The sequence below is a fragment of the Salvia hispanica genome, chromosome 4 (assembly GCF_029641045.1).
Source record: "Salvia hispanica isolate PSC_SH4W2 chromosome 4, Shi_PSC_v1, whole genome shotgun sequence".
Classification (NCBI taxonomy): domain Eukaryota; kingdom Viridiplantae; phylum Streptophyta; class Magnoliopsida; order Lamiales; family Lamiaceae; genus Salvia; species Salvia hispanica.
Window position 1 is genome coordinate 46,038,052 of NC_142695.1, and position 17,011 is coordinate 46,055,062.

A 17,011-nucleotide genomic window follows, 5' to 3' on the forward strand; every position below is an offset into this window, starting at 1 on the left:
TAGATAAAAAGAAAAAGTAATCAAATTTTTGCCAGTGAAAAATGAGATTCACTTTATAAAAGAGAAAAATATTACTAAAAATGGAAGTAAACTCATTTTGTGGGACAAATTAAAAATAAAAGAAAGCGAAGAATTTTTTTTTTTTTTAAACAAAGGGAGCGTAAAACTTGTCTAATTCACCAATGACCAATCCAACATCCCAACGGCGCCTACTTACACGAAATATAATTAAATGAAAATTCTTGACATGTTTATAGCAATCTCACACAGTTACCAATCATGTTATCGTAGAATCAACATAAAAGCAATTTGGTGAATACTTTTTGATGAAAGTAATTCAAGAAAAAAATCTAGTTTAGCATCCGAGGATCGATCTCGTGCTATATGCAAATATTAATGTATTAGCTAGGACCATATCATGTCATTTTTTCAATAAATAATCGAGACACAATGTGGGTGTAACCTTTTCATCGATGCATTAAAGAATAAATTTTATACTACTTTGATTTGTAGTATAAATTTTGTGGATAAATTTAGAAAACTATTTAAATAAGAAACAAAAAATGAAGAAATAATTTACATCAATTTTCCAAGATAAAGAAGGCTGCAAAAGCTCTATTCTCAGGGCCTAAGTGAGGCCTAATTAAGTAGATATTGGCCCATTTAATCCATCTAAATTCTAAACTGTATAATATGGGCCTTGTTGTAAAACCAGTAATACATTTGTTGTAGCCTATTTATTTTATTTTCCAACTTTATTAAATATGTCAGGTAACATCATGACCTCATATTTGTTGATTATGTTGTAGTTTGAGACGGTAGGAGTTTATGATGAAAAATATTACTATAAATATTCAACAATACTTATTTAAATTCGAAAAAAAATCTCAGTTTTCCATTTAATTAACCATTTAAATACAATAAAATCTTTTATTAAAGAATTAAACACTCACTGATTACACTCCAGATTCTTCCACCTCTTCACCGCATCAATATCACGAGCTGATTTTCCTCATTTTTTTATTAATGGTTTCAATTTCTCTCTCATTAATATTCGCCTGAAAAGCGAAGGAGAAGCACATGCTCGATCTCCGCACTCTCACTGCATAGAGTGTGACGATCGGAGATCAGAAATCACACGCATCTGCTTGGGTGCGTGTGTGTGTGTGTTTATGCGCTAGAGACGGCGGTATCAGCGACCGCGGAGCATTGTCCAATCGGCAATCGATCTACATCTCTTTAATGGCCGATGAGCCTATGCCTACGCGCTGGTCGTTTCAGGTAGCTCTTTTTTACTCTCTCAATTCCGCTTTTCTCAATGCTGCATCTACGATGGCGACGTTGTGTGTTTTAGTAATTTTGCGTTGACTTGTGCTTTGAATTATTGCTCCGGTGAATCATTCGCATTTTTTTTCAATTTCTGTATTGGTGGAGCTGAACGTAGGTGTACCTTAGGCTTCGATTGTTGTACTTACGAGCTTCGTTGCTCCTCTGATTTACATTTCATTGTGTTTTGAGTGTGAATGCGTGTGGTTTGCTTGTAGTCGCTGGAGTTATTCGGAAGTACTTGATGAATCATGAGTGCGTGGTGAATCGAATTAACCAGACTCAACTGCGAGTCTTCGAAATGAATTTTCGTCGAATTGTTGTTGTTTTCTTTGTCTGTCTCAATTCCTGCATTCAGGAGCTGAATGAGTGTACCCTATGCTTTCGATTGTTGTACGACAACGAGCTTCGCTGCTCCGCTGATTTACATTTCACTTGTTTTGGAGTGTGAATCTGTGTGTGTGGCTTGGCTGCTTGATAGTCATTGGAGTGATTCTGAAGTGCGGTAGTAGTTGATGGATCAATATGACCAGACTCAGTTCATGAATATTTATTGCTCTTCCTTGATATATGTACATGCATATACTGTATAGAAATGAGAATTATATGCTAATGACCCAACTTTATGTGTTTGCTGTGTGAGTTCCATTTGTAGGAGTGGTTAAAGGGTAGTACTGATGGTTATATAAAATTTATTTGTTGGGTGTACAATATAGGAATTTAAATTGTTTTATGATTCCAAGTTTGGGAGGAAGAGGGAGTCCGAGCAGAAAGATGCAACTGCAAATGGTCAAATTGTGCCTAATGGAGATCAATCAAATGGAACGACCAATGGAAGTACCAGTGTGAAGAACACGTCTGACTTGGCTATCTATGAGCAGTTCAGGATTCAGGTAATATGATTTTGATTGAACTGAATGAACTTTTTGGTCCTTGTTGTGATATTTTGACACGTCAGTTTTGATTCAGAATGGCGGGAATGTGGTACAATCTAATGGAGCATCTTTAGCACAAGATGATAAACCGTATGGCCTTTATCCCTCCCTTTTGCAAATTAATAAATGTTCACAACGTGCATAGCATGGGCAAGGATTATGGATTTCTCCAAACTAAGGATTCCACCCAATTTCAAACAACCAACCAACTTTCTTCCTTCCGAACGAGGTACTTTGACCATGCAGTCATTCTCTAAAAATTAATCTTCACTTTCAGGCAAAGATCTTTACTTCCTCCTTTTGAGTCAGCAGAAGTGCGTGCTTTGGCGGAGAGTTTATGTAGGTAATAAGGGATAAGCTATTTTCCCATTTGTGTTGCAGGATAACAGTATTAGTCTTAATCATTGATTTTTGGATACTCTCTTGTTATCATTTGCAGAGATATCATCCGTGGTAGTCCAGATATTAAATGGGAATCAATAAAAGGATTAGAGAATGCAAAACGGCTTTTGAAAGAAGCCGTTGTTATGCCTATAAAATATCCACAGTAAATCTTCCTCATTTCTTTGGAATGATTTACGGTTTTTTGAGCTCAATTGAACCTGTACTCATGTTATAGGTACTTTACTGGTCTTCTAACACCGTGGAAAGGAATTCTTCTTTTTGGCCCCCCTGGAACGGGAAAGGTTTGTGCTCTGCTTCAATCATTTCTTCATTCATTGCCTAGTGTCTTATTTTTATATTGATAATATTACTTTATTTTGTGATAAACTATGAGTGGTAAATATGTATCTTAAATCAAATTCCAGACTATGTTGGCAAAAGCTGTGGCAACTGAGTGCAAAACCACATTCTTCAACATTTCCGCATCGTCAATTGTTAGCAAATGGAGGGGTGAGATATTGGGTTTTATAAGTTTTGTGACATTCTTGTATGTTATTTACTTAGCTCACCATACCCATGTTATCGACTGCATTGGGTTGTTGCTATTGTATTATTGTGATTATCTTTAGTTACTTGTTATTTTCCTCTTAACTCTCAGTTGTAATTATGGGTGGATGTTCAGTTGACATTATACCACCTTCTTAGCTAATAGAAAATACACTTCCACGTCTCTCTCTATAAGTAATTTTCATTGAGCTTTGTGGTTTGGTCATTACTCTCTTGTTACAGTAATTTTGCTTCTTCATTGCCATCTTCCAGCATTTTCTCAAAATTGTAGTACTATGTGTTAGTCTCTGGTTTGGTAGGTCATTCAGTTTTACAAAATCGAAGACCATTTGCTGGCTTTTTACATAAGACAAGCATCACACATGTCTTTGGTGTTCCACTTATGAATCAATATCATGATATAGAAAGCATCTAATTGCAGGTGATTCTGAGAAACTGGTAAAAGTATTGTTTGAGCTTGCTAGGCATCATGCACCATCAACTATTTTCCTGGACGAAATTGATGCAATTATCAGCCAACGAGGTGAAGGACGCAGCGAACATGAAGCAAGCAGGCGTCTGAAGACTGAGCTGCTTATACAGGTGATAACTTGTTGGATAGTTGTTCAATCCAGAACACAAAAAATTGGATCAAACACCATAAGAGGAAGATATCTGTCTGATTTGGGAACAAACCAAAAAATTCATCTTCTGGATGGGTGAATGTGAACATTAATGTTTTGTTGTTAACTTGTTATAAACTCCCCTGATTAAGATCAAAATCTTGAACCCTTGTAAATTGATAACTCTGCACCATTAAGTTAAGTGAATATTTTCCATATGTACTTTTAGACATGTCTCATCCTAATGAATAATGATTCATATGGTAAAATTAGATAAAGAAGGTAATTTGGCTAAGCTTATTTTAGAGAGCTTATAAGCTCAGCAACTTAAGATTTTTCAAGAGCATAGAAGAGGTAATGTCTCAAGAGTTTATAAGTTGCTAGGGTGTTTGGATAATCGAGCTTATAAGTCGAGAGCAAGTTGTGAGTTAGAGAGAGAATCATAGTTAGAAAAAGAAAATGTAAGATGAGTTTGGAAGGTGTTGAGAAAAAAATTTGGAAATAACAGACATAACAAGGCTATTTTTAAATTGATTGTTGCTTATAAGATTATGAAAAAATAGATGGGGTTGAGGAATTCACGTTTTGAGGAGGTTATAAGTTGTTGGAGTTTATTTTTACAGCTTACTAGTCGTTTAAAAGCTTATAGAGTCTTGCGAAGTGTTGGGCAAAATATGATCCTTTACAGCTTAAAGCTATTTTAAGGAGCCTATAATCTTAACCAGGCACCCTCTAATATGCTCTGCCAATGCAGCTATATTTTCCACGGATACTAAAGTACTAATGTTTTTGTGGTAAACTGCAGATGGATGGCTTGACAAAGACAGATGAACTTGTATTTGTTCTGGCTGCAACCAATCTCCCATGGGAACTAGATGCAGCAATGCTTAGACGTCTGGAAAAGCGGGTGTGCTTTTAAAAAGCTTTGTGCCTCACTTTACAATTTGCTATAATTGCTTTCATTATTTTCTCCATTCTGTTGAAAACAATAAAAGATGCTTGAAAGCTGCAAAACAAAGTCAAATTAATAGCTTGATATACTTATATTGTATGTTGATTAGCTTTAATGTAAACGAATTGCTAAACGATAGGGAAACTGTACATTGTTTTCATGTTTAGATCCTGGTACCACTTCCGGAACCAGAAGCAAGACAAGCGATGTTTGAAGAATTACTGCCATCAAAATATGGCGAGGAACTTTCTTATGATTTATTAGTCGAGAAGACCGATGGTTATTCAGGGTCAGATCTTCGCCTTTTATGTAAGGAAGCTGCTATGCAACCATTGAGACGGCTAATGGCATCTCTTGAGGAGACACAAGCAGAACAGGGGCCTGAAGATGGTACGTTTTTACTGATGTCTTCCCCATTCACATGCCATTAAGGCACTTGGAACTGGTTACTTGTGATCAACGAGTATCGAGTTCTTTGATACCTGGTCAGTCTAGTTCATTATATGTGCATCATTAGGCAATTAACCCCCACCCACAAAAGAAAATTTGCATCTCATCTTCTTTACCTTTTTTTTTTATGTTGAATGAAGCACACTGGAAAACTGCAAAATCTGCGATTACTGATTGATGGAACAGTCAGATTTATTCTGTTACACTTAATAAAGAAATATTCAAGCATTTGATTCACCTTAGTCTGGTTTGATTTGTAGTAACTAGTTTCTCGTTCCATTTTTCTCTGCTACCGCTAAAAGTGTCGTTCATATGCAGAGATGCCTAAGGTTGGGCCAATCACACAGGGAGACATAGAAGTGGCATTGAGGAACACCAGACCTTCTGCTCATCTCCTTGCACATCGTTATGAGAAATTCAACGAAGACTATGGAAGCCAAATACTCCAATGAAGGCACACACATCTGTTCCTTACCTGTTATTTGTTTTTTGACATGCTGTGGTGTGTTATCATATGAACATTGAGGGCTTTAAATAACATCTGTTGTTTCCTGTTGAATGGTGAGCATTTTTTTAGCATTTCACGATTATGTTATTGTCGCGTCGATCCCAGATATATACTGTGGTACATGGTTAAATTACGCTGCTTAGTAGTACATTGTTATTTCATTGAATTATTTCATTCTAGATATGTTGGAAGTAATGCTATTGTGATACCGATCAATTTTCTTTAATATCAGTTCCCCTGTTCTGTTTAGTTGTTGATTAGTTGTTGTTCGAACTTCTACTTTTTGAAAAACTAATTAAAGAAAGTAGTATACATGTTTTATTGATGCTACATCTAATAACTAAACAAGGTGTATAATTTTACCATTCATGAAGCTAGGATGGTTTTGGTATGACTAGATAAATTTTCATATGAAGAGTTAATCAATTAGCTATACCTTCGGATAGTCCGAGATTGTAAACCATCGTCCCATCGGGCTTCAACAATCCAAAGTTTCTCTCAGATATTGGGCCGGGCTTCATATCCTCATTGAACAATGCAAACATGTACACCTCCAACCTTGTCTTAGGTCTCAATGGAGTCCCTTCACCTCTCCATTGTCTCCTCAACAAATTCCCATTGTAGATCGCAGCGTTATGAACGGTCGCCCCGACTTCACTTGGATCTCCGATTGAGGGCCATCCTGTTTCTGAAACCCGGACCTCAATCCCTCCATACCCCATCTTTGCCATGGCAAATATCACCGCATCGACTTGTGCATACAGCATATTGTCATAATGTAGCTTTGTATATGGATCAACCACTCCCGGGTTCGGGTTGAACAATGTGTAGTCCAGAGAGATCCTACTTGGGTCGCCGTTGTAAGCAAAATACGGGTACGCATTGATCCAAAATGGAGCCTTTGTAGCAGCCAAAAACTGCAAAAGTTGGGGCATGATCTGGTTCAGTTCGGGCCGGAATGCACCAGCTGATGGCGGGTAGGATTCTTGAAGAACCGCTAGCGAACTTGGAGATGAGACATGCATGAACCTGTTCAACCCAACCCGGACCAAGGCTGCATGGATGCTAACCATGGCCGGCACAAGGTATGATATGAGAGTGGTGTCACCACCGGTGAAGAGCTCATTACCAACAGCGATGCCAGTGATCCTCGTAGCCGGAACATAGGGTTTGATCCGGGTCATGACCCACTGAATAGCTTGGTTTGGATCCGCTAAAGTCGATAACATTTCGTTTTCGACCATCACGACTATTTCAATGCTGGAGTTGGCAAACGCTCCTAGAATTTGCGGGTTGGTGTCGTAGATTCGGGTTTTTGTTAGCCTGAGAGAGTGGAGGAGATCGATAACTCTTTCCGGTGGCGGCAAATTATTCCCGACCTGCCCATAGTTGATGCCAAAGGATTTGACTTCTCTTAAACCTGTATGTAATGTAATGGAGAAATCAATACAAAATCATTTCGTTTCAAATTTCCATATCTACATGGTCAATTTGAAACAAATTCATAATGAATAATTGAATATATATGGATTGAAGCCATAAGCAACAATCAAAATTATGAAATTTCTCTTTGAGTCACTATGCATGGAGAGAGAGTACCTGATAAAGTTAAAACAAATGCAAGAGTTTTTATCATGGTAATCATGCTAACAAGACCTCCCATGAGAGGGAGGTGTTCTTGATTTCTATCAAAAATCAAGACACCAAGAAATGTTTATGAAGAAAAAGTTATGCTGGAATTAATCAAATGTACATACGCAAGGGGATATATATACCATATACATATATGTGTGTATGCATAGATTGTATGTCGGCTAATTCCTTTCTTTGCTTGTTTGCCTTTTGATTTAAATTAATGACACAGTATTTGTTTCTTGGCTTTGGTACTCAGCTCAGATGCTTCAATTATTGCTTTTTTTATGATAGAATATATATATGTCCAACATTAAATATTGATGAATTTATTGTTTTATGGTATAAAGTATAAACACCATTGTCATTTAGATGAGCCAAATAGAATTTTTGCTTTGTTACTATATAAGATTTAGTTAGCTTGCATAATACAAAATGTATATTCGGGAGGGAGTTTGGCAACTGTAGTACCTAGTATTTTATGCACCATCAATTTTTTTTATTACTACCTACTTTTCAATTTTATCTAATTGAACTAGCACCTAGTTTGGTAACAACTGGGATCACCTATACAATTTCTTCATAAGCTGCAATGATATTATATTACATTCGTTCCACAATAGTCAAGCCGTATTTCCAGTTTGTGATTGTACTGTAATTGAGTCGTTTTTATTTTATAATAAAAGTAAAGACTAAATTTGGTCCTGAACATATGGTCATTTTACGTTTTTTGTCATAAACATTATCTTTTGGATTTTTTGGTCCTGAATATATGGAAATTTGATCATTTTGGTCCTCCGGCAACATTTCCGTTAAAAACTTGATTAATCCCGATTTTGACCAAATTAAACTTTTAATTCTAATTTTTTATTCCCTGATTAATTCCCTAATTAAAATTAGTAAATATTTATTTAAAATTAATATTTAATATCCAATATAAAAGCGGCGCCTCAATCCTCTGTTCTCCTCTGGCTAATCGCCCATCGGTCTCTCTCTCTCTCCATTTCACATCTTCATTTCCAAATCTGAAATTCGTAATTTAGTGAAGGAGCAGCAGCGCCTCAACCATTCCCATTTCTCTCTCCTGGGCAAAATCATTCCTAATTTCCCCGTTGCGCCGTTGCTCTTCCTCCTTTGCCGAGTGCCACCGGCATTCTCTCAACAAGGCAGCGCCACCATCACCTCTCCATCGTTTCCCCGTCTCCTGCGTGACTGTTTTGTTGCTGCCGCCTTCGATGCCCCACCCTGCTCGGCCAGCGAAGCCGACTGCTCCTCGGTGAAACAGCCGGTCCTCCCGGCTGCATGTACTCCCTTCGCGCGACACGTTTCTACGCCTGACGCTGATTTTCGCCAAGCCCATCATCACCGTCGCACCTCGTCGCCGCCTTCATAGCCGCTGTCGATCGGTTTCTCTCGGTGGGGCTGCTGTGCGTGCGTCTTGGAGTCGCAGTGGAGGCCGCGCGACAACCTTCGATGCCCCGCGTCGTCTTCAGTTCCACGCAGTGGAGTCTGAAATGTTGGACGGCGATTTGTTCTCCTCGGGAGGAATTAATGAGGGAATTATTTTAAATGGTTTTAATTAAAAAATTAATTAGGGAGTAAAAAATTAGAATTAAAAGTTTAATTTTGTCAAAATCGGGATTAATCCCGTAAACCGTTAGTTTTTAACGGAAATGTTGACGGAGGACCAAAATGATCAAATTTTCATATGTTCAGGAATAAAAATTCCAAAAGATAATGTTTAGGACCAAAAACGTAAAATGACCATATATTTAGGACCAATTTTGGCCTTTACTCTTGTAATAATAACTAACACACACATTCTATTGTATTGTTTCTTACCGTACAATATTTTGTTATATCTCTACTCAATACAATAAACATTTTTTTCTTAATTTTCATGTAAAAAAAATAAACTAACGTACAATTCTCGCCCCAATTCAAATCTGTGGACCAAACCTATAGAAATAATCATAGTGAGGAAGTACTATATTTACAGCGTAATTAATAATATATGAAAAAGGAGAAATTTAGTTGAAATAAGTAGATATATTAACTAAAAATCCTACGTGATTAGTAGTTGAATATGAATTGTAAATAAAGTAGATGTATTAATAATTTAATAGACACAAAACATTGAAAAAACAAAACTAATTTTTATGAGTAGAGAATAGAAATGGTAACTTTTTTAATAAACTCAATATTCCACGATTCCACCCTAAAGCCCATAACCACAAAATCCCCACTTACCTAAAAAACACAAAATGGCAAACCCAAAAACCCCAAAATATAAATTCACTAAAATATCCAAACCAGAAAAATAAAAGAAAAAAAATCCCCTCTCCCTCAAGAATTACTCGCCAATTAATTACAGTATAGAAAAAAATAAATAAATAAACACAGTATTATTTCCCCTAAAATTCAATCTCATCTTCTTCAAAATTCTCGATTTCAATTCAGTGCAAAAATCAAAACACACAACCAAAAAAAGACCTTCTTCGCTCCTATAATGAGGAAGAGCTCGAGCTTCCCTTGATAGATTCATCACTCTTTCTCTTATGTCTCACCCCACCTCCTCTACCTCCACCTCCAACCCCAGCAAGCGCTCCTCCTCCCCTTATTCCTCCGCCGCCGCAGCTCCAATTCTCTCCGCGATGAAGAAGGCCAAGTCGCACAATACTCCCCACGTCCACTTCTCCGACTCCCCCGCCCTCTCCCCGATGATCGAGGACGATCCCGCCGACTCGGCGCTCGAGGCCTCCTCCCCCTCCAGCGCCTTCGGCCGCACTGGCGCCGCTTCCGCCGGCGGCGTCACCTCTAATTTGTCGCGGAAGAAAGCCACCCTCCCGCAGCCAACGAAGAAGCTCGTAATTAAGCTCAATAAAGGTTTTATTTTTATTCAATTCGGGGTGGATTTTCTTTGGGGATTTCGATGCTGCTGATTGTGAAATTGTCTAATGTGTGTCGAGTCGGATGAATTTAGTGAGAGATTTGGAGTTTGGTATCCCGATTTTTATAGCTTATGCTTGTTTTGGGATTTTAGGGTTTTTATGTGTTTACCTGATCGGGATCGAATTGGCTTTTTTGGGGTGAATCAGTTAATTTTTTTGAAGCATTTCTGGTCCGATTGTAATGTGTTTGTATTGTGGGGAGATCTGGGATTTTTTTTAGCTTAAGAAATGAATTGAGTGTTTTTTTCTTTATCTCTTTAGTGTCCAGTCTTACTGAAATGCACTCTTGAAAAATGAAATTTATGAGTTATAGATTAGTGTCCAGATTTCTTCTTAGGTTTTTGGCGTTTATGATCTTAATTTAGTAGCTGGAGTATGTATCCTTTTTAAATACTTATATTGGGCTGAAATTTCTGATTGTTTTATCTTGTAATGTTTTTGAAGTAACTGACATGTAAGCAATAGGATAGGAATTCAACAATTATTGTGAAGTTTGATTAGAGAAATGTGAAATATGAGTTAACAAGATGCAAGCAGCTGAGATAGACAAAGGGCAGTCAGTTGTAATAATAAGATAAATTATTCATTAGAGTTCACCAGGGATGGCATTTGACCTTTTTACTAAATGCTGACTTTTTTTATTTTACTAATATGATGTAAATTATTTGCTTGAATTAGGCTTATTGAGTGCACTCATATATGTTTCTCGTCTAAAGAATTGATGTTTGAAATGCATGCTATCTTGGCAAGGCATAAATTGAAGCTGTATTCGTAAGGTGGGATGATTTATTACCACTGATTATATAATTTTGGGATGTTCATTTCACGCACATCTATTAATGAATGCTACCTCGATGTTAAGTACATATATTGTAATGAATAGTTGAGCACAAAGTGATTGATCCTCTTAAAAAAAAATAGTTGATCACAAAGTGAAGGATGTGAATCAGGACATACTTCCCTAAAATTGTAATTTGAATATGTAGTATGAGTGATCATGTATAACCGACAGTTGAAATGGAATCGTAAAGTTTGGAAATTGAAAGCAGATTGTATCTAAATCTATGTTAGTTTTTGGGTTTTTATTAATTCTTGATTTTTGTGTCTGCAGCCAAACCGATGCTACCGGCTAATTTTGAGGAAAATACATGGGCAACACTTGAGTCGGCAATCAGCGCTATATTTTTGAAACAGCCCAATCCATGTGACCTGGAGAAACTCTATCAGGTAAGCTTATGCTCTCTTTTCCCCCTTTATGGTACATTAAATGCTGACTGGGTAATTATCATCTTAAGGCGGTAAATGACCTTTGCCTTCACAAAATGGGGGGAAGTCTCTATCAACGGATCGAAAAGGCGTGCGAAAGCTACATATCCGCTTCCCTTCAATCTTTGGTTGGCCAAAGTGAAGACCTGGTGGTTTTCTTATCACTTGTCCAGAAGCGGTGGCAGGATTTTTGCGACCAGATGCTGATGATCCGGGGTATAGCTTTATATCTCGATAGAACATATGTGAAGCAAACATCGAATGTTTGCTCATTGTGGGACATGGGCTTGCAGCTTTTTCACAAACATCTTTCCCTAGCTTCAGAAGTGGAGCGCAAAACTGTATTTGGTCTTTTAAAAATGATTGAGAGTGAAAGGTATTTTGCAGCTTTCTGAAACTGTTCACACATTTTGTTTAATGATGGTCGTGCTTACAGCTTTCTCCTATAACTGCAGAGTTCTTCAATGGTTTTTAGAATTGTCTCTTTTTTATATCCATCGCCAAATTTTTTTTTAACACCAACATGTTTGTTTGTTCGTGAAGATTAGGCGAAGCAGTTGATAGAACTCTCCTTAATCATCTATTGAAGATGTTTACTGCATTGGGTATTTATCCAGAAAGCTTCGAGAAGCCATTCCTTGAAGGTACATCTGAGTTTTATGCAGCCGAAGGTGTCAAATACATGCAGCAAGCAGATGTTCCAGATTATTTAAAGCACGTAGAGGTACGAATTCATGCTGCACTTTATATTCCTTATGTCGTTCATCGCACATTTAGTCTTGCATCCTTTGTTGAGTTCAAGGCTTGCATCTTTTGGTATTTCGTGTTGTCTTCCTGAGCATTGTTAGCAACTTATTTGGCTATTTATGTTTTTCCAGATGAGATTGCAAGAAGAAAATGAAAGATGTCTAATTTACCTGGACTCAAGTACAAGAAAGCCACTCGTAGCAACTGCAGAAAGGCAGCTGCTCGTGCGTCATGTAACTGCCATTCTCGACAAGGTGGCTGTTGTGGATACAATTACAATCAATACTCACTTTCTTCCTAGTGCTTATGCATGAATGGCCTAGTAATTCCGATCTTCTTTGCAGGGTTTCATGATACTTATGGATGCGAAGCGTATTGAAGACCTTCAGAGGATGTATCTTCTCTTCTCTAGAGTTGACGCCCTCGAATCATTAAGGCAATCCCTGAATCAATACATCCGAATAACTGGTCAGAGTATTGTCATGGATGAGGAGAAGGACAGAGATATGGTATCGAGCTTATTGGAATTTAAAGCTAATCTTGATAGAATATGGGAAGAAAGCTTTTCCAAAAATGAAGCATTTAGCAACACCATCAAGGATGCATTTGAGCATCTCATTAATATCCGGCAGGTATGACCAGGAAAAATATATAAAAATTATTGTATCTTGCTTTCATATTCATTTCAACCAAATAATAAAATCATGTGAGTTTCATTTCATTTTCACTTATTGCATATGATGGTTCCCACCTTAACTTTCTTCAACTCTATAACACCATTTCAATGGGACCCACCACTTACACCTAAACAGTTTTCCAGTTGAGTAAGGGGGGCTGCAACTGTACTCTTATCGATAAAGTACCTAGCTCAAGTTGTTGACATTGGTCTTATTGTTAATATTTCTGTTTGGGTCATGAAATGGAATGATAAATTTAAAGCTACAGTAGCAATGTGCTGAGTGTGAATCACCTGCGGTTTGTTTCATCACTTCATGCATTAGGATTTAGGATATAATATATTTTGGTTTTACATTGGATTGGAAGCTGAACATCCATAGCCATTCAATTGTGTCTTACTGATCCGATCAATTTATCTTAGTAACTGCCTGATAATATGCTCTCTCCCAGAATCGGCCTGCTGAGCTTATCGCAAAGTTTGTTGACGAAAAGCTTCGTGCTGGAAACAAGGGTACCTCAGAAGAGGAATTGGAGGGTACACTTGATAAAGTGTTAGTCTTGTTCAGATATATACAGGTAGATGCAATCTTTAATTATGATCTGCATTCTGTCATTGTTCTTTTACTTCAAAAATCAAAATAAACAAATTTATGTTGCTAAGTTGTATTTCCTACTCCTTGCTTAGGGCAAGGATGTTTTTGAAGCTTTCTACAAGAAAGATCTTGCTAAAAGGCTCTTGTTGAGTAAAAGTGCTTCTATTGATGCAGAGAAGTCTATGATTACTAAGGTAAGCTTATCCTTTCAGTATATTCCCCAACTCCCACCAATTTATTTTATTTTTATTACCGGGCAAGTAAATTATTGTGATACTTTATTGCAGTTGAAAACTGAGTGCGGCAGTCAATTTACTAACAAACTCGAAGGAATGTTCAAGGTGCGTATTAGTTTTGGGTTTATAAGCTCAATGGCTAATGTGTTTACAACCAGAATTTCTGTATGTTAAATATTGAAATGCGTATTAGTTTTGGTTTCTTGATGCTATTTCCAAATAGTGATAACACTCCAGGCGATATGTTTGAATTACTTTTTCCACAATTCAGGACATCGAATTGTCTAAAGAGATTAACGAATCATTCAAGCAATCATCTCAAGCTCGGACAAAACTCCCGTCCGGGATCGAGATGAGTGTTCATGTCCTAACAACTGGGTAAGTCTCTATTTTGTTCCTCCCCTATATACATCAACCTTGCATAATATTCACTTGTTAAGGAATTTTTTTTTCCTGCAGGTACTGGCCGACATATCCACCCATGGATGTCAGGCTCCCACATGAGCTCAATGTTTACCAGGTTAGTTACCTTTTTGATTCAATTCAACATTAAAAAAATACCACTGCTCCGTAGAATAACCATCTCCTTTTTTGTGCCAATTTTTTTCTTCAGGATATTTTCAAGGAGTTTTACTTGAGCAAGCATAGTGGGAGGCGATTGATGTGGCAAAACTCGTTAGGTCATTGTGTTCTTAAAGCAGATTTCCCGAAGGGTAAAAAGGAACTCGCAGTTTCTCTGTTTCAGGTTTGTTTTGTAATTATTACAATTATAGCCGCTATATAAGTTTCTCCTCTTTGCCTTTAACGTATAATATCACGTGTGTTCTGTGACACAGACTGTTGTATTGATGCTGTTCAATGATGCACAAAATCTTTGCTTTCAAGATATAAAAGAATCTACGGGTATCGAGGATAAAGAGCTGAGGAGGACTTTGCAGTCCCTTGCATGTGGGAAGGTTCGCGTCCTCCAAAAAGTGAGTTTTCGTTCTTTTCTTCTTGACTGTTCAAAAATATTTCTCGTAGAGTAATAAAACTGCTCTTGCAGATTCCTAAAGGCAAAGATGTGGATGATGACGATTCCTTTGTCTTCAACGATCAATTTACTGCTCCACTGTATCGTATAAAGGTTGGGATTTGTTTCTTTCCTCATCGGCAAAATGATCTCTTGCGAATATCAGTCTTATTTAGTTTAGCAGATCGCATCGCTGACTGAGTCTGTAAGCAGGTAAATGCAATCCAGATGAAGGAAACAGTTGAGGAGAACACTAGCACAACGGAAAGGGTTTTCCAAGATCGTCAATATCAGGTCTGGTCAAAGAGATCTAATCTGTTTTTCTTGTGGAGATCATCTTGTTTTGGGCACTAATTTTGTTTGCACTTAACTATTCATGATCGTACAGGTCGATGCTGCTATCGTTCGTATAATGAAGACGAGAAAAGTGCTGAGCCACACCTTACTGATCACCGAACTCTTTCAGCAGGTAAAGAAAATGCTCAAACTCTACATATATACTGACTTAATGCTGTGTCTAATTATTGCTGGGGCAGACCATTCGGGCGGTTCATGTCCAAACTGACCCAAGCCCGGAAAATGGCAGTAGGAAAACTGACATTTTGTTTGAGAGGAGTCTGAACTGGAACCGAACCAAACCAAACCCATAACGAAAATGTTCTGTTAGGTTTGGTTCGGTCAGTTACAAGTGACACTTAACCTAGTTTTTAAAATGTTGAGTACTAATCTTTGCAACAACTATAAATTTATTTTACTATTGTGCTAGTCGAACTGTGAAATAAATAAAAAAAAGTTGCATTTAATTCCAGTGTATTTGGTTCCACCCAAATTTCCTGGCCATAAAACCGAACAAGGGCGTATTTGTTTGGGTTACAAATAAACTTTGAACCTCTAAATTCCAAATCAAATCTAACCAAATTGAAAGTTGTGATTTGGTTTCCTGGTTTGGGTTTTTGTTTTGCTCTCCCAGCATAAAAGGGAAGTACACTACATAGTATTGACATGTCATCTTTTGTTGATGATACAGCTGAAGTTTCCAATAAAACCGGGTGACCTGAAGAAGAGGATCGAGAGCCTCATTGATCGAGAGTACCTGGAACGTGACAAAAACAACCCACAAATATACAACTACCTTGCTTGAAAAAAGTCACCACAAGGTAAATCATCATTTTTCCTTGTATAAACGACATGGTCTGATCAACGTGTTAGAAGCTCATCTATCAAAGAAACCTTTGTACAGGAACTCAGCTGTCTTTCTCTCCTCCCTTTTTTTGTTATGCTCAATGTAAGTATATTTCCTTAAAAAGGTTGTCTTAAAGCTCCGTCCAAGATGAATGAATATTATCATTAAAATAGATTTATCATTTTCCTCAGTCTCTTCTATGTCCAGTTTCAGCATGCATTTATAAAATTTGTGGCTCTGCGCAGCAACCCACCTCTCGTCGGGGCTGTACTGTATAAAAACTCCGCTCTTGTAATGTTTACACTCCCCTAATGCCGTTTCTGTGGGGTACATTCACATCAACCCATTGGGAACCTCTTCCACAAACACGGGCTGAACAGAGCTTGCTCTGATACCACTTGTTGCCCGACCCCCATTTCATGAACGTTGCGTCAGAGAATTCAGTTCCACTTTATAAATTCATATGGCAGAAGCTAAGAGGACCAAAGAAATCAAAAGGTGCATGCTTTGAGTATATGGATTACAGTACAGTTACTGCAAGATCTCCTTCAACTATCGATCTTTTCATTTATTTTTATCTTAGGAATAAAGTATAGTGGGATTGAAATTCATAATTTCATGAGATCAAGTGTGATAGAATAGCAAAATTTGATAATAACAACCCTAGTTCAGATCAAACATGACATATTCCCCATCACTTTTGAAACGTCTAAACAATGTGTATGCTCGAATTTCTCCACCGTTGAGCGCTGTTGTTTTTACTGTTACATTTGACATCCAAAACATCGTCATTTTGGAGGTGAATAGAGAGAGAATGGAAGGAGATAGCCGCCATTTCTAGGTCCCAAAGAGCAAAAACAACACAAGCCAGAAAACAATCTTTCTGGGTGGAAATACAAAAACAAAGATTAAATAATCTAAACAACAGATTTTGCTTTTTTTAATCATCTCTATATCTACACCAGACTGATAAAAGAAGCAAAAGCCCA

The 17,011-nt window shown here is 37.4% G+C and overlaps 3 protein-coding genes across 11 annotated transcripts; 2 read left to right on the forward strand and 1 right to left on the reverse strand.

Annotated features, from left to right (window-relative positions):
• Positions 1 to 945: 945 nt before the first annotated feature.
• On the forward strand, positions 946 to 5,973 carry CCP1 (P-loop containing nucleoside triphosphate hydrolases superfamily protein). 2 transcript variants are annotated; one of them, XM_048093925.2, is made up of 11 exons: positions 946 to 1,281; positions 2,043 to 2,219; positions 2,296 to 2,351; positions 2,539 to 2,604; positions 2,701 to 2,808; positions 2,881 to 2,947; positions 3,071 to 3,155; positions 3,634 to 3,794; positions 4,620 to 4,721; positions 4,934 to 5,156; positions 5,535 to 5,973. In XM_048093925.2, exons 1-11 carry the CDS (start codon positions 1,243 to 1,245, stop codon positions 5,666 to 5,668), a joined length of 1,218 nt encoding a protein of 405 aa, XP_047949882.1. In that variant the 5' UTR covers positions 946 to 1,242; the 3' UTR covers positions 5,669 to 5,973. The 2 variants fall into 2 exon arrangements, with proteins under 2 accessions (XP_047949882.1, XP_047949883.1); XM_048093926.2 differs by having other exon boundaries at positions 2,070 to 2,219.
• Positions 5,974 to 6,019: 46 nt separating this feature from the next.
• On the reverse strand, positions 6,020 to 7,455 carry LOC125195737 (glucan endo-1,3-beta-glucosidase 11-like). The gene is made up of 2 exons (XM_048093927.2): positions 7,324 to 7,455; positions 6,020 to 7,144 (listed from the first exon to the last, which is right to left on the reverse strand). The coding sequence occupies exons 1-2, from the start codon at positions 7,385 to 7,387 to the stop codon at positions 6,147 to 6,149; spliced, it is 1,062 nt and encodes a 353-aa protein (XP_047949884.1). The 5' UTR covers positions 7,388 to 7,455; the 3' UTR covers positions 6,020 to 6,146.
• Positions 7,456 to 9,776: 2,321 nt separating this feature from the next.
• Positions 9,777 to 16,761, forward strand: LOC125196681 (cullin-4-like). Of its 8 annotated transcripts, none has more exons than XR_007171923.2 (19): positions 9,777 to 10,242; positions 11,419 to 11,534; positions 11,603 to 11,949; positions 12,117 to 12,297; positions 12,452 to 12,574; positions 12,665 to 12,952; positions 13,449 to 13,574; positions 13,684 to 13,785; positions 13,879 to 13,932; positions 14,099 to 14,205; positions 14,287 to 14,347; positions 14,441 to 14,572; positions 14,664 to 14,801; positions 14,873 to 14,953; positions 15,053 to 15,133; positions 15,228 to 15,308; positions 15,867 to 15,996; positions 16,080 to 16,124; positions 16,214 to 16,761. XR_007171923.2 is itself a non-coding variant. In XM_048095293.2 (18 exons), exons 1-17 carry the CDS (start codon positions 9,915 to 9,917, stop codon positions 15,978 to 15,980), a joined length of 2,460 nt encoding a protein of 819 aa, XP_047951250.1. In that variant the 5' UTR covers positions 9,777 to 9,914; the 3' UTR covers positions 15,981 to 15,996; positions 16,080 to 16,212. The 8 variants fall into 8 exon arrangements, 2 of the variants coding, with proteins under 2 accessions (XP_047951250.1, XP_047951249.1); XR_007171922.2 differs by having other exon boundaries at positions 16,230 to 16,761; XR_007171921.2 differs by having other exon boundaries at positions 16,268 to 16,761.
• Positions 16,762 to 17,011: the final 250 nt, after the last annotated feature.

Bases quoted from the DNA above. Each gene is read 5' to 3' on its own strand.
- CCP1 (XM_048093925.2), top strand. From the start codon at position 1,243: ATGGCCGATGAGCCTATGCCTACGCGCTGGTCGTTTCAG. The intron at 3,795-4,619 runs GTGATAACTTGT...GGTAAACTGCAG, and splicing joins AGACTGAGCTGCTTATACAG to ATGGATGGCTTGACAAAGAC. The intron at 5,157-5,534 runs GTACGTTTTTAC...GTTCATATGCAG, and splicing joins AGAACAGGGGCCTGAAGATG to AGATGCCTAAGGTTGGGCCA.
- LOC125195737 (XM_048093927.2), bottom strand. From the start codon at position 7,387: ATGGGAGGTCTTGTTAGCATGATTACCATGATAAAAACTCTTGCATTT. The intron at 7,145-7,323 runs GTACTCTCTCTC...CATTACATACAG, and splicing joins ATTTGTTTTAACTTTATCAG to GTTTAAGAGAAGTCAAATCC.
- LOC125196681 (XM_048095292.2), top strand. From the start codon at position 9,915: ATGTCTCACCCCACCTCCTCTACCTCCACCTCCAACCCCAGCAAGCGC. The intron at 14,954-15,052 runs GTTGGGATTTGT...GTCTGTAAGCAG, and splicing joins CTCCACTGTATCGTATAAAG to GTAAATGCAATCCAGATGAA. The intron at 15,309-15,866 runs GTAAAGAAAATG...TTGATGATACAG, and splicing joins TCACCGAACTCTTTCAGCAG to CTGAAGTTTCCAATAAAACC.